The sequence below is a fragment of the Sinocyclocheilus rhinocerous genome, unplaced genomic scaffold (assembly GCF_001515625.1).
Source record: "Sinocyclocheilus rhinocerous isolate Xijiao unplaced genomic scaffold, SAMN03320098_v1.1 scaffold1035, whole genome shotgun sequence".
In the NCBI taxonomy this organism is placed as follows: Eukaryota; Metazoa; Chordata; class Actinopteri; order Cypriniformes; family Cyprinidae; genus Sinocyclocheilus; species Sinocyclocheilus rhinocerous.
Window position 1 is genome coordinate 19,262 of NW_015628318.1, and position 22,748 is coordinate 42,009.

General features: G+C 36.4%; 3 protein-coding genes across 3 annotated transcripts in view; 2 read left to right on the forward strand and 1 right to left on the reverse strand.

The window, feature by feature from the left end:
• The first annotated feature begins 514 nt into the window (after positions 1 to 514).
• LOC107737375 (cytochrome P450 2J2-like) lies at positions 515 to 6,385 on the forward strand. Its single transcript, XM_016548857.1, has 8 exons — positions 515 to 743; positions 925 to 1,087; positions 1,213 to 1,362; positions 1,468 to 1,625; positions 5,369 to 5,545; positions 5,663 to 5,804; positions 5,921 to 6,105; positions 6,275 to 6,385. Exons 1-8 carry the CDS (start codon positions 561 to 563, stop codon positions 6,383 to 6,385), a joined length of 1,269 nt encoding a protein of 422 aa, XP_016404343.1. The 5' UTR covers positions 515 to 560.
• A 2,887-nt stretch (positions 6,386 to 9,272) lies between these two features.
• Positions 9,273 to 13,499, forward strand: LOC107737374 (cytochrome P450 2J5-like). The gene is made up of 9 exons (XM_016548856.1): positions 9,273 to 9,585; positions 9,849 to 10,011; positions 10,435 to 10,587; positions 10,669 to 10,829; positions 11,212 to 11,388; positions 11,503 to 11,644; positions 11,722 to 11,909; positions 12,092 to 12,233; positions 12,752 to 13,499. Exons 1-9 carry the CDS (start codon positions 9,394 to 9,396, stop codon positions 12,925 to 12,927), a joined length of 1,494 nt encoding a protein of 497 aa, XP_016404342.1. The 5' UTR covers positions 9,273 to 9,393; the 3' UTR covers positions 12,928 to 13,499.
• A 1,362-nt stretch (positions 13,500 to 14,861) lies between these two features.
• The window catches only part of LOC107737379 (protein Hook homolog 1-like), a 17,691-nt gene continuing 9,804 nt past the window's right edge, over positions 14,862 to 22,748 (reverse strand). The window contains exons 9-22 of the mRNA XM_016548862.1: positions 19,453 to 19,616; positions 19,121 to 19,261; positions 18,828 to 19,029; positions 18,617 to 18,727; positions 18,449 to 18,536; positions 18,030 to 18,096; positions 17,382 to 17,522; positions 17,203 to 17,290; positions 17,017 to 17,048; positions 16,830 to 16,912; positions 16,507 to 16,607; positions 16,126 to 16,227; positions 15,914 to 15,982; positions 14,862 to 15,286 (exon numbers count right to left, since the gene is read on the reverse strand). Coding sequence (XP_016404348.1) covers positions 15,131 to 15,286; positions 15,914 to 15,982; positions 16,126 to 16,227; positions 16,507 to 16,607; positions 16,830 to 16,912; positions 17,017 to 17,048; positions 17,203 to 17,290; positions 17,382 to 17,522; positions 18,030 to 18,096; positions 18,449 to 18,536; positions 18,617 to 18,727; positions 18,828 to 19,029; positions 19,121 to 19,261; positions 19,453 to 19,616 — 1,545 coding nt within the window. The 3' untranslated portion in view covers positions 14,862 to 15,130. The remainder of the gene's footprint in view (positions 15,287 to 15,913; positions 15,983 to 16,125; positions 16,228 to 16,506; positions 16,608 to 16,829; positions 16,913 to 17,016; positions 17,049 to 17,202; positions 17,291 to 17,381; positions 17,523 to 18,029; positions 18,097 to 18,448; positions 18,537 to 18,616; positions 18,728 to 18,827; positions 19,030 to 19,120; positions 19,262 to 19,452; positions 19,617 to 22,748) is intronic.

Genomic DNA, 22,748 nt, shown 5'->3' on the forward strand with positions numbered 1-22,748 from the left:
TGAAGTATTAATTGCACCCAGTGTTAAAAAGTGTGATAAAGTTTACACTTACAAACCTCTCAGACTGAAAATGGAGCAGCACGTATTAGGCCTGTACTACATTTCACAACATCTCTTGAGAGAATAAGAGGAAGAGCGCAAAACAAGGGTGTCTTATTACCTCCCCAAATTTATCAACTACTTATTCATTCAATGTATATGAAAAAAGATAAAGAACAGTCAATTGCTATATATACATGTATGATTAAAGCTGCAGAAAGAAAATATGAAGTTTGAAAAACCTCCAGAGCAAATGTAGACATGTCAGGCAGAACTGTGATGTTGCCCATGTCTTTGCAATAACTTGTTCTTATCTTTAAACTTTTACTTTGATAAATGTGTTTCCATAGGGTTCTGTTCTCCAACTTCATGGAATCTGGAGTGCCTTATGTAATATGTAATATCTCTCTACTCCTCCCCTCCAGTATTTACATTTCCCAGTTCTGTACAAAAGTACTTGTATAAATACAGACCACTGAGTGCAAATAAGACAAAGGGAACCTGTCATTTCCTCTACCACAATGATCCTGCACTTGATCTATGACAGCTTTGATTTTAAAAGCTGGATCATTTTGTTTTTTGTATTTCTGCTCCTTGCTGATATTATCAAAAATAGGAATCCTTCCAATTTCCCTCCAGGACCATGGCCTCTGCCATTCCTGGGAACTGTCTTCACTAAGATGGATTTTAGGACCATGAATAAGGTGGGAGCTAAATTCATATGCTTTTCTTTTTTTTTTTTTGCATGTCTGTTAGTTTATTGTCAAATCTTTCAGCTTTTAGAGATGGTTTAATTAATTGTCCTGTTTCTGGACTGGAAAATATTTTAACTATTAATGTTCCTAATTGATATAAACAAATTAAAATAAATATTTTCAATTTCAGTTGGCTGAAGTCTACGGGAACATATTCAGCTTAAGAGTGGGCAGTGAGAAAATGGTAGTCGTGTCGGGATATAAAATGGTAAAGGAGGCCCTCGTTACTCAGAATGACAGTTTTGTTGAGCGTCCAAATGTCCCTCTGTTTCACAAAGTTTATAAGGGAGCTGGTATGTATACTAACCACAAGTTACATTTTTCAACCTTTATGGCTAAAATTAAACCAATTTTATTCTCAAATGGAGCTGGTGATTTTTTACTGATAATCAAGTTTAATCTTTATGGCATTATGAAGGTTTAGCAATGAGTAATGGATACCGGTGGCGGACACATAGGAAGTTTGGTGGCCTCCATTTGCGGATGTTTGGAGAGGAGAAGAAAATCCTTGAGCTCAGCATCCAGCAAGAGTCTGTCTACCTTTGTGATGCCTTTAAGACAGAAAAGGGTATGGTGTAAATGTCTCACTAACTGGAGAATTTTAGTTCATTGGGGCAGAGAAGAATGAAAACAGTTTGCAAATTAAGAAATATCCATGGTTTCTCCCAAACAGGACCTTTCAACCCTATGACCATCTTAAATGGTGCTGTCTCAAATACTGTTGCCTGTTTGATATTTGGACAACGCTTTGACTATCATGATGAATATTATCAAAGAATCCTGCGTCTTGACAATGAATGCATTCAGTTAATGGGCTCTCCTAGAGCACAGGTACTGATTCATAACAGCATCCTTAGACACTACTTTCATAACCTGTTAGTTAATTATGATTAAAAATCTGTATTAACCATTAACTAGCCTATGTCATCATTCACAGCTGTATAATGTCTGTCCTTGGCTCTTGGAATACTTACCTGGCCCCCATCAGACTATGTTTTCAAACTATAAGCAAATAACAGACTTCTGTGATTTGCTTGTAATTATCTTTTTGTGGACAAGTACAGAAGAACAAAACTAGCACACACTTTTGAAACTTGATGTACCTAACTACCTGTTAAATGAATTAAAAGGGCAGTATGCTTTTATAAATGAATGAAAAACTAGTGCAATAATGTATAATTTAATCAGTGTAATTTTTTCTGCCACCAAAAACAATGAGTGGTTTCTGCTCACAGGTAAGCGAGCGTGTTTGGGAGAGCAGCTGGCTCGTCAGGTGATCTTCCTCTTCTTCACCTCTCTGCTGCAGCAATTCACCATCACCAAATGTCCAGGAGAGGAACCCAGTTTGGAGGGAGAGATATGGTTCACAAATGTTCCTTCTCCATACCGTATGTGCGTGTCCTCACGTTAGAACAATACAAAGTCAGTAAGATTAGATATAAAGTATGCTTTCTGATATGTGTTTCTGGATGATTATCATTTCCACCTTTTTCAAAACGCAATATTGTTGCAATGTTGTAAACATGAGTTTAATGTATTAATGTAAATGTATCAGTACATGTATGAATGATTTTGATGTACAAAATGTACATGTATTGATACCTGTATTAATGCACTATAAATGATTTACAGATGTGTAAATAATCATATTTGTCGTGTAAATAATCATATTTGTCATTTAAATAAATTACACTGGTAGAAAATTTGTCACATGAAATATCTCATAAATTTTTTTAAATAGATAAATATCGATAAATAGAACAGTTTCATTTTAAAAAGGCAAATTCTTAGAGTTACTTTAACTACAACAGAGTAAAGGAATGTTTCACAGTCACAGATTCATTACTAACAACAGCTGGGGTATTGTGTAACTTGCTGGGGCCCCAGAACCATAAAGGCCTGTCCTTTTGTAGTCTCAAACACTGAGTGTACAGACTACACACATAAGCAGGGACAAAATCCCTTTTTAGATTCAGTCTGTGTGCTTATAGGACAAATGTCCCTCTCTGATATGCATGAGGTCTGCATTCATTTGTCCCTTTTTAATGAGTTTATTTGATCAGTCAACACTAGCTACTGAATAAAAAAAAAAATAGTGTAGAAACGATTTCCGCTCAAAAATTGCTAGTACATTTCACAAATAATTACAAAGAAATGGCAAGTAACACATTTAATTAAATGTGTAAGAAGAAAGACTGAAATAGTATTTTCAGACTTTTTCTACTCCCTTCCTTTATTTAAAAATCTTTTCTTACAGTGTATTAATTGTCCCCAGTGTTAAAAAGTGTGATAAAGTTTACACTTACAAACCTCTCAGACTGAAAATGGAGCAGCACGTATTAGGCCTGTAGTACATTTCACAACATAATACAATAAGAGGAAGAGAGCAAAACAAGGTGTCTTATTACCTCCCCAACCCCACTAGACTACTTATTCATTTAGGAACAAAGACCCTATGGAGGCAAGTGTCCATAAGCATTCATACATTACACACATTTATATTATGTTGTAGCTGTAGTGTTATATGCATTAAGAAACATGTTGTCCAACTAAAACACTTTAGCATTGTCACGATTGCACAGATGTTCTTATCTGCTGTCTGCATAGTGTGCATATGGCTTATCTCTTCAGTCTCATGTAGCTCAACTATGTAGTTCAGTCATTATTTATGACCTGTTCCTGGTAGAGATTCTTTCGGAATGTAGAAGGTTCACACAGAGGCTGAATTGGGGCTCTGTTTTTGTTGGAAACTATAGCATGAACTACAAACACTGATTACATAACAGGGTTAAATAATGACTCCCACACTGCTCGTTTGGCCCCTTGTTGCTGAGACCCACATTAATTCTCTCTTTTCAGATAAACAGTGAATGTGTACTTTCTCACACACACCCTATTCACAACAGCCTGACTAAAATAAGTCGGTTTACTTCAGAGGAGTCGGCTGCCCATAGAATCAGCCATGATTTTATATTCCCTATATGAGTGCCTGGATTTTAAAAGCTTTTTGTTTTTGATTTGTTTACTGCTGCTGCTTATAGATTTGATCAGACATAAAAATCCAGCAAATTTTCCACCAGGACCCTGGCCGCTACCCATCCTAGGAAATGTCTTCACTGATTTTATCTATAAAACTGTAGACCAGGTGAGGCACTCATTACGTTTACATTTACATTTAGTCATTTAGCAGACGCTTTTATCCAAAGCGACTTACAAATGAGGCAATAAAAGCAGTCAAAGCGTAAGTCAAAAGAGCAACAATATATAAGAGCAAATGACAAGTCTCGGCTAGCCTAACGCAGTACATGTAGCAAGGTATTTAAAATGGTGAAGGATGTTTTGATCACTCAAGGGGAAACCTTCACTGACCGCCCTGTTTCTCCTTTATTTGACACACTTTATAAAGGCAGAGGTAAGTGACTGTAATAAGGCGAACAAAGGAAACTCAAAATGTTTGTTTACAAAACAGCTGCTGTATATATGGAATGAAAGTAGCAGGATAATTGGTGTTTATTGCTATAAAGTATATAGCTTAATTGCAGATAAGCAAAGTGTTCTTGCTCAATAGGTGCAAATTATTGATGCAAATAATTTTGAGTATAGAACAAAATCATCCTCACTGATTGTACAGCAGGTCTAAACACAATTTTCTTCCATTGTCTTTGACGCCGACCCCTGACCGAGAAAGGATTGTCCTTTAACAATGGCTACTCATGGAGGAAACAACAGCAGTTTTCCATGAGTCACCTGAAAAACGTTGGAGATGGGAGGAAGACTCTAGAAAAACATATTCAGTGAGAGTGCTACTTCCTGTGTGGAGCCTTTAAAGAAGAGCAGGGTAAGAATGCATCTACAGTTTTTTATTGAATCTATGTTCCACGAGGAACCTTTAACATCCATGGAACCCTTCCAATGCACAAAAGGTCTTTTTATACTGGAAAACGGTTCTTTAGATTATTGAAATGTACTTTAATCTAATAACAACATTGTTCTTTTGAGAACTGTTCACTGCACGGTTCTTTGGGGAAGCCAAAACTGTTCTTCTAAGGCATCACCGTGAAAACCCCTTTTTGGAATCTTTGTTTTAAGAGTGTAATCACACTTTAATATGCAGAACAGTTTTCACTAGCCTACAGTATATCATTTCAAAAAACTTTTCTGTAGTGTCTTATACCAAAATATTCAGCAAATATTCATGATTCTGTCATTGTTTTTACCTCGTCACGCAGGCTGCCCATTTAACCCTCTGGTCAAACAACGCAGTGGCTAATGTTATTGGTAGCCTGTTGTTCGGCCATCGATATGAGTATGATGATGTTGATTTCCAGAAGCTTCTACAAATGAGCGCAGAGTCAGTGTTTCTTACAGGATCTGTGTGGAACCAGGTAGCGTCCATTGAAAATACAACATTTAAAAGAGCACTTAAATACTTTCACATATTATAACACTTGTGTTGAGTGAATGCTTTTGTTAAAATATGGGTGTACAAAACATCAAAGCTTGAAGCACAGTATTACAATGGAGATTACTCATCATTTTAACAAAGCTTTCAAGGTTTATTTTTTTTTTTTAAGCTACATGATGCCTTCCCAGGTATAATGAAATGGTTGCCAGGACCTCATCAGACAATAATCTCAAACTATCAGGAGTTAGCCTACTTCCTGAAAGAAAAGGTTGAGCAGCACAGACAAGACTGGGACAGCAACAATCCCAGAGATTATATTGATGCCTACCTGACAGAAACAGAGAAGGTAAAACATAGTAACATAATTTGGAGCTCTGCATCAACAGCAGGTGATGTACCCAAGAATATTACTGAATTAACTGAATTCTTGATTCATGTCCTTGTGCTTCATTTGGGGCCTTAGAGGAAGAATGACACCGAGGCAGGGTTTAACATTGACAGTCTGGTGTGGTGCACGGTAGACTTGTTTGAGGGCGGAACTGAAACAACGACCAACACACTCCGATGGGCTCTGCTTTACATGATCAAGTACCCTGATATTCAAGGTACAATAATATTATGTACTTAAGTAACACCAACAGTAAAAACAGACAAAACAGCTTTACTAGTTATTGTGCATTGTTGTATCTTGACAATGTTCTCAAAATGTTTCCTTAACTAGAGAAGGTCAGAGCAGAGATTGACCAGGTGATTGGCTCCCGTCCACCTACTATGTTCGATAAGGCAAACATGCATTACATCAATGCTTTTATTCATGAGGTTCTCAGAAAACCAAACCTTGTGCCTCTAAATATGGCTAGAACTGCGAGAAAGAACACAACTCTGGGAGGCTATTTTATACCAAAGGTAAAAGAAGCATATTATGTTTATTGTTTAACGTTTTAAAATTTTCTTTTCTTTTTATTTTATATTATTACATTTTTATTGTAAATATTATACATATAAAATAATACTAATATATTTTATTAGTTTTGAATAACACTATTATTATGACCACTTTCTGTACTGTACTAAGGGGACTGTGATGATCACTAATCTGACATCAGTGCTGTATGACAAACATGAATGGGAAACACCAGACACTTTTAACCCTGGACACTTTCTAGATTCTGAAGGCCAGTTCTGAGGAGAAATGCCTTCGCCTTCTCAGCAGGTACAGTTCATCCATTGCCTAATTCTGCTGTACCTTAATCCATTTTAAACCATACCTGTAAAACAAATGACAGCAAAATATGTATTTCAGCCAAGTAATTCAACTGTGATGGATTGACAGGCAAAAGGCAGTGTCCGGGAGAGCACCTGGCTCACATGGAGCTGTTCATCTTACTTCCCTCCTCCTGGTGAGGAGCTCAGTCTGGAGAGCCAGGTGGGCTTCACACAAGCCCCTTTGCCATACAAGCTCTGTGCTCATCCGAGATAAAGGGTTCCAAATCCTGCTGAGGATGAGTGTATGCAGTATAGCAACTTCTATGCGAGAAGTATCACCCACAGCATATGCTTGAGGAAAGTTACTTTAAAAAGTAATGCATTACAATACTGTGTTACTTCCTAAAAAAGTAACTAATTACATTACTTAGTCTACTTTTTATGGAAAGTAATGCGTTTCGTTACTTTTGAGTTACATTTTAAATCTGGGCAGGGCTTGCTTGTTTGTTTTTAATATAAAAAATGTATTTTACAAATGTAAAAGCCCTATCACACCAAGTGAAATGAATATGCCTCAGGCTGAAGGAAATGTAAATTCATGTCTGTTTTTATTCAGTTTGAGGAATACTGAATCTGTTTTTGTGCAGGTGAGATGAGTAAATGCATGTTCACATTTAGTCTAGAACTAAGACTAGATTAAAACTAGATTTCTCTCAACATGGCAACACAAGAGCTGTCATGGGAAACAAAGTAACTGGAGTTACTTATTGGAAAAAGTAATTCAGATATTTCCTTCTAAATTAAAAAGTAATGCGCTACTTTACTAGTTACTTAAAAAAGTAATCTGATTACATAACTTGCGTTACCCCAAATACTGCATATGCAAACAAATACAAAGTCATTTAAAGTGAACATTATGCCTGGAAATTCCAAATACTACTGGTTTTGTGTGTGTGTGTCCAACCACTACATAGATTATGATCTGTACTAAAATGTGCTCTGGCCTTAAACACTTTCCTCCAGTCTACACATGGAAAGAATTAGTTCTGTCTGAAAACAGAACATTTGTTAGAATGTGGGAACTTTTATTAGAACCTCTGTTTACCGCTTTATGCATTATTACTTTCCCTCCTACATCTATTGATTATTCATAACTTTTAAAACATTATGGATATACAGTACATGGATGACTAGGTGTTTCCCCCCTTCTTTGTGATTGCTTAGTGTGTGTGCTTTTTTTATTTTATTATATTACGTTTAATGTTATATTTGCTGTTTTTGACCAAATAAATGTCAAATTAATGTTTTATGTGGGCATAAGAGACTTTTGTCAAAACATTAAACATATACATATATACATAATATAATATATATATACAGTATATATATATTATATATATCATACATATATATACATATACATACAAATATACACATACAAACACACAGAACACAGTTGTGTTTCTATCATTTTATTATTTACCTTTACCCTGTCTACCTGTATTGAAGAATTGAGTCATGTATCTTTGTGATTTTGCAATTTTTCTATTACCTTCTTTTCAAATCTAAACAAAAACATGAATTCAATGCCATGTACACTCTCAGAAAAAAAAATTTGGCCAGTACTCTTTAAAAAGGCACTAATATACACTTCAGGTACTAATATGTACTTTTAAAGTGATCATATGTACGTTTAAGGTACTGATATTAAGGGGTAAATAATGTACAAAAATGTACCTTTTATCTTTTGTCCCTTTGGACACTGCCCCAGTGATAGCTTTGTATGGAAAGTGTTTTGGACATATACTAATCTTGTCCTCTATTCAAATATGCTATCAGGTTTCTGAACTGAGTAAAGCAGTATGCTATTAATTCACCATTTTACATTTTAATGAATTATCTGTCAATGAACATAACCTCCTAAACTGAACCACAGACAAAATCTTCATGTGTTTTGCACTGACATCGTTTGTCCCCTATTTACACTGCAAACCAAGTAAGTATCGCTTTTTATTTCTCCTCTTTCCTACTACTTGTTTCACTTCTGTTTCAGTTTTTATAACCATTTCTTACTATGTGTAAGTTGTTGTTTTTTAGCATGTAAGTTTGGCAGTGTTATTTTTTAGGATTACTGATAAACTACTGTCGTTTGATTTGTATTATTTGTATTTGTTATTTATTTTAATTTTAGTTAAATTATGTCTGAATTTATTATGTCTGTATAGGTCTTTTGTTAAGTTTTAGTTTTATTTAATTTGAGTTATTTTAATACTTCAACAAACTAAATGGAAATGAAATAATATATATATTGAATTTATAAATGTGTATATATATATATATATATATACAGTATATATATATATATGTGTGTGTGTGTGTGTGTGTATGTGTACAAACAACATGTACGTTGTTTTTTTGGTGTTTGGCTTAGTGTTATGTAAATTATTTTTTTTTAATTTAAATAAATAAATAAATAAACCAACGAGCAAATATAGCACTGGATGAATGTGTGGGAGTGAGGAGGATTCAATCATTAACACTATGGCAAAAGTCAAGGTCAGTTAAAAATTAACCTGCAAGGCATAAAAATGAACGTATGGTTAGAGAGTCGGACTCGTAACCCAAAGGTTGCGGGTTCGAGTCTTGTACCGGCAGGGGTTGTAGGTGGGGGGAGTGCCACATGTCACGTCACTTTCACTTTCATAAACTCCAACAGTCCACCTCACTGCTCGTCTCACTCAATAACTCGATCTGAGGAAGACTTCCTGTTAAAATTGATGAACATATTAGCTGACATACATTTGACACTCACTCATTTCTCACACAACAAGAGAAATCTAATCCATCAAGATCTTGTCTAACTCAGAGTTCATTTTCTGTTACAGCTATTGAGCCAGATGTGAGGGGAGTGGCAGGCTGAACAGATGGACAAAGGCTGCCTGTTCAACATACATTCTGCAAACCTCGCATTTTCCTTCTTCGCCTGTCATGGCGTTAACTGCAATTCTCGAGATTCTTGATTTTAAGGGACTACTGCTCTTCGTAGTGGCTTTTCTCTTGGTGGCAGACTACGTGAAGAACAGAAACCCACTGAATTACCCACCCAGCCCTTTCTCTCTTCCGCTCCTAGGAAATGTCTTCAACCTTGATTCCAAGGAGCCACATATATATCTGACAAAGGTGAGCAGACAATATTGACACTTCTGGGTTGACAGGACAGGACTCTGTTAAAATCTAAGAAAATAAAAAAAAAGAGAGATACGATGCATGATAGTGGATATCGCTTTTACTTAATACACACTTACTTGTATATAAAAACGTATAATTTCATAACAGTTGTTAAAATGGTGCATGTCTTTTAGATTATGCTTGCAGTTTGCGGACAAAAAATATTTTTGAACCCAACGATTTGCATTAGTTCTGAAATGTTGTTTTCCTCACAGCTAGGCCACGCCTACAACAATATATTCAGTCTGCGATTAGGAAGAGACAAAGTGGTCTTCATCACTGGTTATAAACTGGTGAAGGAGGCCCTGGTGACTCAAGCTGAAAATTTTGTGGATCGGCCCTACAGTCCAGTGCAATCACGAGTCTATTCGGGCAATGGTAGGTCAAATGGTTATGACCTATCAAAAGAGTTCAGCAAAAAGCATTGTTTATTGTGAATCTGGAGAAGCAAGCCCCCTTTATTAACATAAGATAAACATTCCTTTAAATTGTGAAACTCAAGTAGTTACATCATTTGGAGCTGTTATTTATTTCTAAAATAAATATTTAAAAAAGTATTTATAACTGTCCCAAACTGTTCAGACTTGTCCTACAGCTTGGTAAAAGGTTGCAAAAAAATTGTCTTACATAAAATGAACAGAAAATAACACAGCTCATATAATATTTAGATCAAGCTCCAGGAAATGACGATTATCATCTTCTGAAGTTTACGTACATACTTTCACTGATTGTTTGTTGGGAAAAAAAAGTTTTAGTCTCCAATGGAACACGATTATGTACTGATTATTTGTGTCTGGACAGCTGGACTCTTCTTCAGTAATGGTGAAATGTGGAAGAAACAACGGCGCTTTGCTCTGTCAACACTGAGGAACTTTGGGTTGGGAAAGAAAACAATGGAGCTGGCCATCTGTGAAGAGAGCCGCTTCTTGCTAGATGAGATTGACAAACAGAAAGGTACACAATACCTGGTTTGCGTGTATATAAGAATCCATTTAAGGTAAATAACAGGACTCATTTACTTTTTGTCCTTCTCAGGAGCTGCTTTTGACCCAACAATCCTGTTCAACAATGCTGTTTCCAATATCATCTGTCAAATGGTGTTCGGCCAGAGATTTGATTATGCAGACCACCAATTCAGGACAATGCTAAAATATATATCTAAAAGCATTCAATTAGAGGGCTCCATTTGGGGTCAGGTAATGAAATAAATAATTTTAAAGAAATAGCTCACTCAGAAATGAAAATCTGCTCACCCTTAGGTCATCTAAGATGTAGATGAGTTTGTTTCTTCATCAGAACAGATTTGGAGAAATGTAGCAGTATAGCATGTGCTTCCAAATAGATCCTCTGCAGGGAATGGGTGCCTTCAGAAGGATCCATTGGTGAGCAATTTTCTCCAAATCTGTTCTGAAGAAACAAACTCATCTACAGTACATCTTGGATGACTTGAGGTTGGGTAAATCTTGAGCAATTTTTTATTTTTGGGTGAACTATTCCTTCAAATATCTATTCAAGATTAATTCTGGTCATGCAGCACCAATACAGACACATGAGTAAATACAAATGTTTTTCCTTCAGCTCTATGAAGCATTTCCAGCCATTATGAAGCATCTTCCTGGGGCGCACAATGACATGTTTAGTAACTACAAATTATTGCAAGCCTTCGTTAAAGAGGTTGTTGTCAAACACAAGGCCGAACTGGATCCCTCAGAGCCTCGGGACTACATTGACAGCTTCCTTATTGAGATGATGCAAGTAATACAACTATTAAAATGACAGGAGAACTTCAAACTAGCCTCTTTCACTTGCATTTATTTGTAGGAATACAGCAACTTTACTTTAAATTTTACGTCTTCCATCCCTGAACAGAAGCCACATGAAACAACAGATGGTTTTGATGAAGAGAACATCGTTCCATGTGTTCTAGACCTGTTTCTAGCCGGGACCGAAACTACATCCACCACATTATGTTGGGGTCTCATATACCTCATCACTTACCCAGAAGTACAAGGTGAAAAATACACTCTACAAAGAATCTATGCATAATCCATAGATAACTGACATTTGAATTGATGGTATTAATTGTAGAAAAAGTCCAGGAGGAGATTGACAGAGTGATTGGACGCTCAAGGGAGCCGAGTATATCCGACAAGGCCAACATGCCCTACACTGAGGCTGTCATCCATGAGATGCTGAGATTCGGAGACATTGTACCAATGAATGGCTTGCGGGTGGCTGACAAAGACACAAGCATTGGAGAGTGCTTCATCCCAAAGGTGAGTGATACTCTGTTCATTTATTTAGCTAACTTTCTATCTTGCTATTGTAAAAATAATATCAATACCAAAAGAGATTCATTTGGCTGATTGTCAAAAAATGGTTCCCTCTGAAAGGGATCAATGTGATAATTTGTCTAAATTATGAAATCTAACTCTTCCTATTTTATTGTTTCAACCAGGGTACAGCAATTTTACCCATATTGCACTCTGTTCTCTTTGATGAGAATGAATGGGAGACACCCTACAAGTTTAATCCTGGGCACTTTTTAGACAAAGAGGGCAAGTTTGTGAGGCGGGACGCATTCATGGCCTTTTCTGCAGGTAAAGTGAAAACAGAAGTACAAAAAGAGACTTTATTATGAATTATTTACACTACCATTCAAAGGTTTGGGGTAAGGTTTTTTGTTTAAAAAAAAAAAAAAGTATACTTTTATTCAGAAAGAATGCATTAAATTAATCAGAGTGACATTAAATACTTTTATATTGTTACAAAAGTTTCTATTTAAAATAAACAAAGTTCTTTTGAACTCTCTATTCACCAAGGAATCCTAAAAAATTTATTGCAGTTTCCACAAAAATATTAAGCAGCACAATATCGTCCAAAATTGTCAAATTGTCATATTAGAATGACTTCTGAAGGATCATGTGAAACTGAAGACTGAAGTAATGAATGCTTAAATTATTAATTATTAAATTCTAAAAATATTTCACAATATTACCGTTTTTACTGTATTTTGATCAAATAAATGCAGCCTTGGTGAGCAAAATCCTTTTTTTCAATAATAATAATAATAAAAAAGCTTATTTACATTAACATCTCCCCTCTGTCTCTCTCACAGGAAAGAGGGTCTGTCTGGGGGAGCAGCTCGCTAGAATGGAACTCTTCCTGTTCTTTGTCATTTTATTCAGAAAATTTCGATTTTCAGCTGCAGAGGGTGAGAAACTCAACCTTGATGGAGTGATAGGAGTAACACGCACCCCACACCCCTTCAAGATCCATGCAACGACACGCTGAACAAACCATACTCACTATGAGAATTCTTTTATAGCAATAATTCTATATTATAAAAAAAGATATAATACAAATTAATTAATATTACATTTAACATGTCTAAGAAAACAGATCAGTGGAGATTATGGCCTTTCTTTTGCCGACTCACTTCTTGTTTGATTAACGGGGTGTGAGAGAATGCATCTTTAGTTCCCATATCAAACCTGCAAAAACCTGCTTAGTAATGCCTAGTTTACAAAAACGAATCGTGTTGGATGAACATTGCCCTAGAAAAAAATAGAGAAAAGGCCATTGTGACAAGTTAAACATTATAGAATGATCTAGCTGTTGGCACTGATTTCAGATGAAGGGGATGAAGTTCAAGATTTTAAGGTGACAGATAATGCATAGAGAAAGATATTAGTCAGCAAACATAAGCAAGATTTTGCTGTGATAATAAACAATGTTGAAATCTATATTGTCACAATTTGTTTGTGTTGAATTTTTTGTGTGCCCTCTCAAGGCCGAGGAAATATTGCATCATCCATTTGTATTGGCTGGATTTCAGATCATTAAAACAAGCATTTTATTGTGTATTCATGTGAAGGCAAATGCTACCCGTGCAAAATATAACATATAAAGTTTTTTGTTTTCATATATTTCATTTATTCAAATTAAATAAAATCTGAGATCTTTAAAAACTGTGTGTAAATTCAGCACCATTAGTGACACGTAGCGGGAAATGTTTAAATTAGTCGCCATCTAGTGGTGAGACTTGAGTAAAAACTTCAACCTTGGGATCATTAAAACGCAAGAAGGCCGTATTGCAAAACAAACTTTAGAGTGTTTATTCATCACATGTAAATGAAGGCTGCTCTTATGAAGTAAATGAAGTGCTCTTTAACTCCAAATATTACTCTAATACCATATGAATCCAATCTTATTATTTATCATCTCTCACAAACAATGGCAGTGCTCATAAAATTGAGTACACAAATTTAAGAGTTCTTCCTTGGAACACATCATACATAAATATTAGCATTTGAAAAAATATTAGCATTTACCCATCACAGGCCAAAAAGCCTAGTTGAATAAAACACCAGAAAAGACAAATCAGAACAGCAATGATTAACCTTACCATTTAAAACGGAATTAAGAGTACTGCATCTCCCAACATAAACAGATTGTTTTTTATTTGAAATGCAACAGCTAGTCTATTAGCAGATAGCTCAGTCGGGTCAACCTAAGCAGGAGCAGATTTTCACAATACAGCAAAAGCCATTTCACAATGCAGCTATGTTTTACAAGTCACGCATGTATATTTAAAGAATGGCGTACAACACATTCAAAGCCGTCACAGCAGTTTGCTATGGCCTCCAATAATTCTGTGCTGGTGTTCAAATCCTGATACTTGAGGTCTTCACACAGACAGGAAACATTAAGTGGATAAAAAAGGCCCTTCTGCTTGTTAAAAGAGCATGCAAGAGTCCTATCACAGTCAACTGAATATAAAATACCATAACCGACTGAATGAAGCACCTGGATTCAGATTTAATCAATTAGAGTGATTATATGCATGTCTTTTTAATGTATACATTAATGTAGTTTCAATGCATGTTGTTGTTGTTGTTTGAGAAAGTCACTGTAATAGGAACAAACTAAGAACTTTGGTGTCCAGCACCAAATACATTATCATCCTGATCGACGGATTTTGATTGGCTAGGGCAAAATGTGCAGTCTGCATATACTTTTAATGTTTTATATAACATACCTGCGCGATTACAAATATATTCCACGGCTGCATTACTGCATAGTGTATCGTTGGAAGTCATCTCTAGCAAAAGCATGCATGCTACCATTACAGGACGCATTAAATGCATTTCTTCCCGCACAATCTGCGTGAGCCTGACAAAAGATTGACCTGTGACCTTTAGTATGGATGCTGGTTCAGAAGTGACCCTGCTGCAGACTGTTACAGGTGCGTGTTTAGTACTGAAAGTGAAAACTGTACATAATTGTGTGCTGACTGAGTAACTTTCATCAGAGTTCAGCCCCTTATGTACATTATTATACATGTGTAACTGTAGAGAGTGATCACATGGGGACATGCTAATGTTCATCATGGCAGGCTTGTCCCCTTGTTTAGAAGTGTACTTAAGGTCACTTGAGTGTACATGTGAGGGAAAGAAGGAGAAGAGCAGGAAGCTGGGAGGTACTGAGGACAAGGTTACTTGGAAGAAGTGGCAGGCACGTTGATGGACATGGTACGCCGCGCGTTGGTCACCCGACGTTGCTGAGCCAGGAAGGACTGGCCAGGTGGCACTAGAGAGTTGGATCGCCCGCTAAGCCGTGACTCGATTGACATCTTCTGGAAGTTCAAACTCTGTGTTTTGCACAAAATGACAAAAGAAAATTCCAGAACGTAAGCAAATTACTGCAGACTGTTTCTTTTAAAGTTTTAGATATTTCAAGACATTTATTTCAATTTAAACTATCAACTAATAGGGACATTTTTAAGTGACATTCCATAAAGGGATAGTTCACCCAAAAATGAATTATGTCATCATTTACTCACCTTTTACTTGCTTCAAACCTGTAAGAGTTTTTGTGTTCTGTTGAACACAAAAGAAGCTATTTTGAAGAATGTTGGTAGCCAATATCGCCAATATATGTCTATAGCGACTTTCAACTGTTTGGTTACAAACATTCTTCAAAATAGATTCTTTGGGTTCAGCAGAACAAAGAAACTCTTACAGGTCTGGAACAATAAGAGGGTAATGTAAATTATGACAATTTTTGTTTTTGGGTGAACTGTCCCTTTAAATAAAATAACAACAAACACATACATGCATAAATAAATAATTTTTATATCATCTTTAATTGCAGCACCTTAAATTGAAATATACAAACAAATAAATGGCTTACAGAATCTTAAATCGAATAAATAAATAAATAACAGCATATTTAATTTACACTGTACTTTGTAAACTATTGAGTCCTGTCACTGTACCTTATTATACCAAGCTGTCACAGTTAACTTCTCCTCATATTCCCTCAGTTTGGCCTGCTCACACTCCCGCTGAGTAAAGAAGAGAAGATGAGAAAGGATATGAGTGAAAAAAGAAAGAAACAACAAAAATAATTCAATTGTGAGTGAGAAAGTAAATCTGAAATTGCTAGATGTAAATAACATGTAAAACAGAGAAGAGATGGCTGCTCTACCTCCAGAGCAATGATCTTCTTCTCTTTCTCAGAGAGCTGCGCTTTCAGTGACTGAATCTCTGCTGAGGCTGGATTTAGCTTGGGATCCAGAGCTCGAATCACCTTGGAAATGCACAATATGATGTAATTTATGAGTAATAACTCTGTTATAATAAGGCATGTAAAAGAGCTTAAAATTACGCAAGAATGCATATATTGGCTGGTTAAACCTGTAGTTATTTAATATGCAGAGTATGACAGAATATATCAAGTTTTACATGATTCAATAACATGAAAATATAGAGGACTTCAAAATGCCTATAAAACTGTAACAGACCAGAGCATAAGACAGTCAGTGGTAAAGCAGGCTATGTATTTTAGAGCTGAAGTTAATGCAAGTACATCACGGGCTTTCTCCAGGTACATCTTGTATCGATCCTCCATCTCTCTCATGTCCTCATCTTTCTTCTTCAGTGCTGCAACCAGCTCATCCATCTTCACACCTGAAAGTGACATTTATCTCTAAAACTGAGAGGAACTTTAAAGATTTAAAGTTTAAAGACTCAAAGAGGATCATAATATCACTCTATATCATGGACATCAAAGTTTACAGTTTGACATAAAGTTGATGGTTTGAGTGGGTGTATGTGACTCAGTCTTTTTCTGAGGTCATGAAAAGCAATGTGGGATAAAATATAGGGTCAGGTCGAAAGTTAAAGGCTAACTGGTTTGAGTAGCATCTGGCTGGAGGTCCTCCAACAGCTCTTTCTTCTTCATGATTTCATCTTGTGCTTCATTCAGTTGCACCCTGGGGAAAAAAAATAAGGACCATCCATTTCAGAAAGTGCACAGGAGGCTCAAACATAGCTAAACCAACAAAGAAATCAAATTTGATTAAATGTCTAAACTTACATATGAGCATCCAGCTTCCTTTTCAGATGAGACTGTATGAAAGCAAACATAAAATGCGACTTTTTAATGAAAAGTACTACTTCCAGAATGAAATCAAAGACTAGATAATTTACAAAGCACATGCTCATGTATCACTGACAAAAAATGGGCAAAAACAGCACCACCAAGTGGTGCAAACACACTTACATCTTCAGGTTTGGCTCCTTGTGTCTGCAAGGCCTTCTGCAGATCCTCTACCTGCTGCTGGAGTTCACTGATTCTTTCTCTGTTTAACCTTAATACACATAAACAACACATGTTCATATGTAGAAAAGCTACTGTATGGTTCGATAAGTTTACATTTGATATATTATGTCAATCTGTACCTGTTCTCAGTGTCCAGTTGGCTGCGTCCACGCCGGGCCTCCTCCAGCAGCTCCTGCAGCTCAGTTATGCGCTCGTTCTCGGACTCCTCCTGCTGCAGCCGCAACATCTTGTTCTCATGCTGCAGACGAATGAACTTCTCCCTGGAGAAGCAGAAATACACATCAACATATACAAAATACATGTATTTATACTACAATGACAGCTAAGATTTTATATGCACTCTAGATGTATGCGAATCACAAAGACATTAGGTTCAGAATACTAGTCTTGCTATTCACCTTCTGTTTGAAGTGTGATATTAAAAACAGTAGTAAACACAACCATCTCCTTCTTCACTCATTATTTGATCAGACTACCAAATATGAAGACAATTCTGAACAAAATTAATCACAACTTTCCATTCAAAGAATCTTAAAAAAAGATCAGTTTCCACAAAACTGTTTTCAACATTGATAATCATAAGAAATGTTACTTGCGCACCAAATCAGCATATTAGAATGATCAAGTGATACTCAAGCCTGGAGTAATAGATGTTAAAAAAAAAATCTACTTTACCCTTACAGGAATAAATGGCATTTTAAAATCCATATTTAAAATTAGGAAAAAATGTGCAAATCTGTATGCTTTACTTCCTATATATAACATACCTGTACTCAATGGGCAACATCTCAGCTGCCAGGTTATCATGGCTTGGACTTCCTGTTTGATACTTTCCTGTGAAGTGTGAAATAAGCACACGTTCAAGTTTAATACCATCTTCTAAACTACATTTTCAGTTTGTGTTTACTGAGCTGTGAAGTGACCCAGACAGATCACTTGAGCTGGGCTCAAGGCTGCACTGTGGTCGGAATATAAATCTAACAGGTTGTACTGCCTCTGAACTAGCAGATTTGCTTGAATTTAAATTGGCCACGCCAAACGAATCACAGGAGTGGAGGGACTGTTATCGCTCTCAGCAGAGCCCGCCTGCACTGATTCATGTCTGTGAGCAACAGTCTTCATTCAAATGCAATCTTTTCCTAGCGGCACATGGCACCATCGCCAGGTGTGGTATCTGCAAACATACTTGCTTGTAATAGCTGGTCCTGTTGGGCCTGAGTGCATCGCAGCTCTTCATTAGTCTCTCTGAGAGTGTCCCGCTCAATGCTGATCCTCTGATGAATCACACACAAACACAATGGTCACAAGGTTTTGGCATGTGTATGAGTAATTGCAGGTGAATATGTCAGTCTACCTCTTTCTCCTTTAGTAAAGTATCATATTTCTCCTGAAATTTCTTCATCTCGAAAGCCAGGTTATCAGCCCTACGGGACTCATCAGACAGTTTCCTGTGGAGCTCCTGACCCTGAAGTTCCAAAAACAATGTAGTGTTTATCTTTTACCTCATATTTCACTCATCACCTTTCTCAGAATTCCTAAAAATAAAACTGCTAGCACGTTTATACCTGTCTCTTGTATGTCTCTAACTGAGCTCTTGCAGCATTAGCTTTGCGTAGCTCCTCTTCAAGGCTGACTGTGTTGTGCATGTAGGTCATATTCTTCTCCTCCAGAACTTTCACTTGCCGTCTGAGGTCACTTAGATCTTCTAACTTCTTCCTGTACGTCTCAACAGAGGCCTCTAGCTTGACTGCCCTGTCAGAGCAGCTCCTAAACAAACAAATCCATCATAGAGCCTTCCCAAAACACCCAAAGAGGATGCTGGCAAAAACTACTTGTTAAAATATGACCCAGCACACACCTTAATATGTCTAATTCATCTTTAAGTGATCGCGACTCCTCAGCCAGGCTGGTCAGTTCATCGGTGCGATGCTGAAGCTCCACTAGTTGTTTCTCCAGCTCTTCACAGTGGATGCGGTAATCATCTTTAGCTGCCTCAAGCCTGGTTATTTCACACATACACACACTTTCATTATTTACACTGCATGCTATTTCAAACGAAGACATTCTACCCACGCTTGGTTTATTATTTCAATGCTTGTCTACTTATGCATCCACAACAATATTCAGAACATCAGCAAGTTAAAATCAAGCAAGTTTCAGACAATATTTGGAACGTTACACTGTGTCTACCTGAAGTTCTCCTCCTGAAGCTGCTCTAGCTCTAGTTGTAGCTGGCTTTGCTTCCTCCCTGATGGAGTGCTGGGGTCTTCAGAAGTATCAAGCTGACTGGCTCGATCAGTCAAGAGGTCATTTTCTGCGAGGAGGCTGTTCCTTTCCTCCTGTAGCACTGTCACCTGTTTAAATGGCAAAAAGGTCAAACATCAGGGCTTTCTGGAAAACCTGATGTTTACTATGTCAAGGCATGTATTGTATGACATATAGTACATACAACAGGTATGGCATATTTGAACATAGGATTGTATGTAGGGTTGTACTGTATAATGTACACTACCGTTCAAATGTTTGGGGTCAGTATCTTATGCCCACCAAAGCTGCATTTAATTGATCAAAATACAGTACGAATTATTACAATTTAAAACTAAAATTTTTGTTTTCTATTTTAATATAGTCTATATTAGAATGTAATTTATTCCTGTGATGGCAAAGCTGTATTTTCACGTCACATGATCTTTCAGAATCCATTTGAATATGCTGAGAAACACTTCTTATTACATTAAAATTTTTGTGGAACATGTGATACATAAAATACAGATAAATTTACTGTCACTTTTGATCAATTTAATGCATCCTTGCTGAAAAAATTAATTACTTTCTTGAAAAATCTTGCTGACCTCAAACTTTTGAATGATAGTGTATATATAGAGCATGATGTAAAGATTTTTGAAAAATGATATTATATTGAATTATAACAGATTACAACTAGATTTGCATTTAAAAACATTGTGCTGCCCCACTACTTACCACAAAAGGAAATAAACCAGTTTAAAAAAAAAAAAAACACTTTCAAAACTAACTAAACATTAAATAATTTATCCAGTACAGTTGTGTGTATACACATAAACTCCAAATTGATGCAGTTTTATATTTAATTTGCTAATTAAATTAAACAAATCCGCTGTTAATGTTAAGCCTGTTAAACCTCTCACACCCCAACAGCAAATGCATATTATTCTTGTTTTAGAGTGTGCGCCAATATATAACCCAGTAATTTCAGCACTGAATCCATGAGCTCTTTTTGCCACACAAAACCCAAAAGTTTTTCAGTGGTTAGATTGGTTAGTGGCAACGCAGTGTTTTAGTTTTAGTTAGGCTAGGTTGCCATGCATTTGTTTAGACTTACCTCTCATAGGTCATGGATACTTTTACAACTTAATCTGTCAAGAATCAGCAACACATTAATTTCTAACCCATTTATGTGCACAGGAAAATTAACATGGCAGTTCAAATCCTGCAAATGACCTTTAAATGTACTATATTACAACAATTTCCAAAAGGAAAATAGATAACTAAAAATTTCATGAAATACTGTACATGACAGATTATTTATTTGTAAAGCTAAAACACAGCCTCTGCAGAGACAAACAAAAAATACTTGCACTTATAGGCAAAATCTGTTCATCCATGAAGGTGAATGAACAGAACAGCAGAAACCAGAAATGCTGTTCACTGACACTTACAGTCTGCAACCACAGCCACTTAAACAAATGCTGTCTCTGGATTTCTTTGACCAATGCCTTTTTTTATGTAGGCAGCTTGTAAATATTTCAGCACCTGTGTATATTCATATCTAAAACAAGTAATAATAGTAATAATATTTATGTGCCATTTTGGTTTCGATGCATGAACAATTTTTGCCACAATCTTACTTAAGTCTGTCACAAAAGTATCAATAGTTGTCAAGCAGCTTTATAGCAGAATTGAGTTCATAACTTATAAAATTTGCTACTATGACACGGTTATAGAACTGAATTGAATCAACTAAATTGAACTGAATAATGACATTGCTTTTTTTGTAGAGCTGATTTACAACTGAAATTGAAGTCATTTTATTACTGAGGAATTTTAACACTTATTTTTCTGTTTATTACTGTAAGGCCCTTTGAAATCTGTGTATTACTGTATATAACTTGTGACTTGACTTTTAACATTCCTAATATTATTGTATCTTTGTTAATACAAACCCCTCACCTGCATGTCGAGCTCCTGACAGCGCTGTGCCAACTCTTCTTTCTCTGCCATGACTTCAGTCAGATCCTCCAAGGCTTTCTTTAACTACCAAAAAAACAGCATCATTGAACAATACTACAATATACTACATTTAACAACAATATCAACACTGACTTTCTCACACTGACACTGTGATGATGTTATATGTCTGTATTTCTTACCCGTTTTTCAACATCTCCAGGATATTCTGTTCCTAACTGAGACACAGTCTCCTTGCTCATAAGCTGTAATCAATACAAAAAGCTTTGAAATTCATTTTATTCTTTTTTAAAGAATATATATATATATGACCACTTAAAAACACCTGAATAAAATGAATCTGACCTCCTGAATAGCAGTCATCACCACATGCTGTACAGATTCCTCCAAAGTCATGATAATCTGGACATAATCTGAACAACAAAACAATCTCACAAGGTTAAAATAATGAAATATATATGCATCACCAGGAAAATAGCTGTACATAATGATAGTAAATAACAACATTTTAAGGTTTGGGTGAACTATCCATTTAACTACCTTGTTTCCTGTCACATTTGACTGCACACCCCAGGATGAGCTGCAGGAGGCGTCCCAGCTCTACCTGATCAGACTGCTCTACCACACGCACCAGATCAGGCAGAGGGAAATCTGTGATCTTCTGAGCCAAAACCTGAACCCAAAGTGATCAGAACACATACTCATTATTAGAATGAATCAGTTTAAGCAGTTATTGAATCTTTGAAATAAATAATGAAAACAAATTGCAGGCATTAACACAGTCATACAATTAAACGTCCAACATGTGACTGTAGGAATGTGTGAATTCAGAATGCTTTGTGTCAGATGAAAGGCTAATTCTGAAAGGTTCAATAGGTGATTGTCTTCAGAAACATTTTTTGTTATGCTGGTTGAAAGTCTCTACACATCCCGATAGCAATCATTAAGTTAAGTGGTCTAAATGTATTTACCTGTATTTAAATATTTTGTGTAAAGCGTAGGACCAAGAAATGTTCGTCCAATCAAAACGCTCGGTCCGAGCGTTTTAATTGGCTTTCCTACCTGCCTGTCAACGTATGTATCTGCATACCTCTGCGCACCTTGTTCGCGCAGACAGGATACGTCATCAGCACGTTCATGCACGCCGGTGAATGACACATGATGTAGCCCAGCGGTTCCCAATTCCAGTCCTCGCGCCCCCCCGCTCTGCATATGTTGCATGTCTCGCTTAGTTAACACACCTGATTCAGATAACCAGC

Excerpts from the sequence above, each read along its gene's own strand:
- LOC107737375 (XM_016548857.1), top strand. The coding sequence starts at position 561 with ATGATCCTGCACTTGATCTATGACAGCTTTGATTTTAAAAGCTGGATC. Across the intron at positions 1,088-1,212 it reads CAAAGTTTATAAGGGAGCTG|GTTTAGCAATGAGTAATGGA; the intron begins GTATGTATACTA and ends GGCATTATGAAG. Across the intron at positions 5,546-5,662 it reads ACCTGACAGAAACAGAGAAG|AGGAAGAATGACACCGAGGC; the intron begins GTAAAACATAGT and ends TTGGGGCCTTAG.
- LOC107737374 (XM_016548856.1), top strand. The coding sequence starts at position 9,394 with ATGGCGTTAACTGCAATTCTCGAGATTCTTGATTTTAAGGGACTACTG. Across the intron at positions 10,830-11,211 it reads AGGGCTCCATTTGGGGTCAG|CTCTATGAAGCATTTCCAGC; the intron begins GTAATGAAATAA and ends TTTTTCCTTCAG. Across the intron at positions 12,234-12,751 it reads ATTCATGGCCTTTTCTGCAG|GAAAGAGGGTCTGTCTGGGG; the intron begins GTAAAGTGAAAA and ends TCTCTCTCACAG.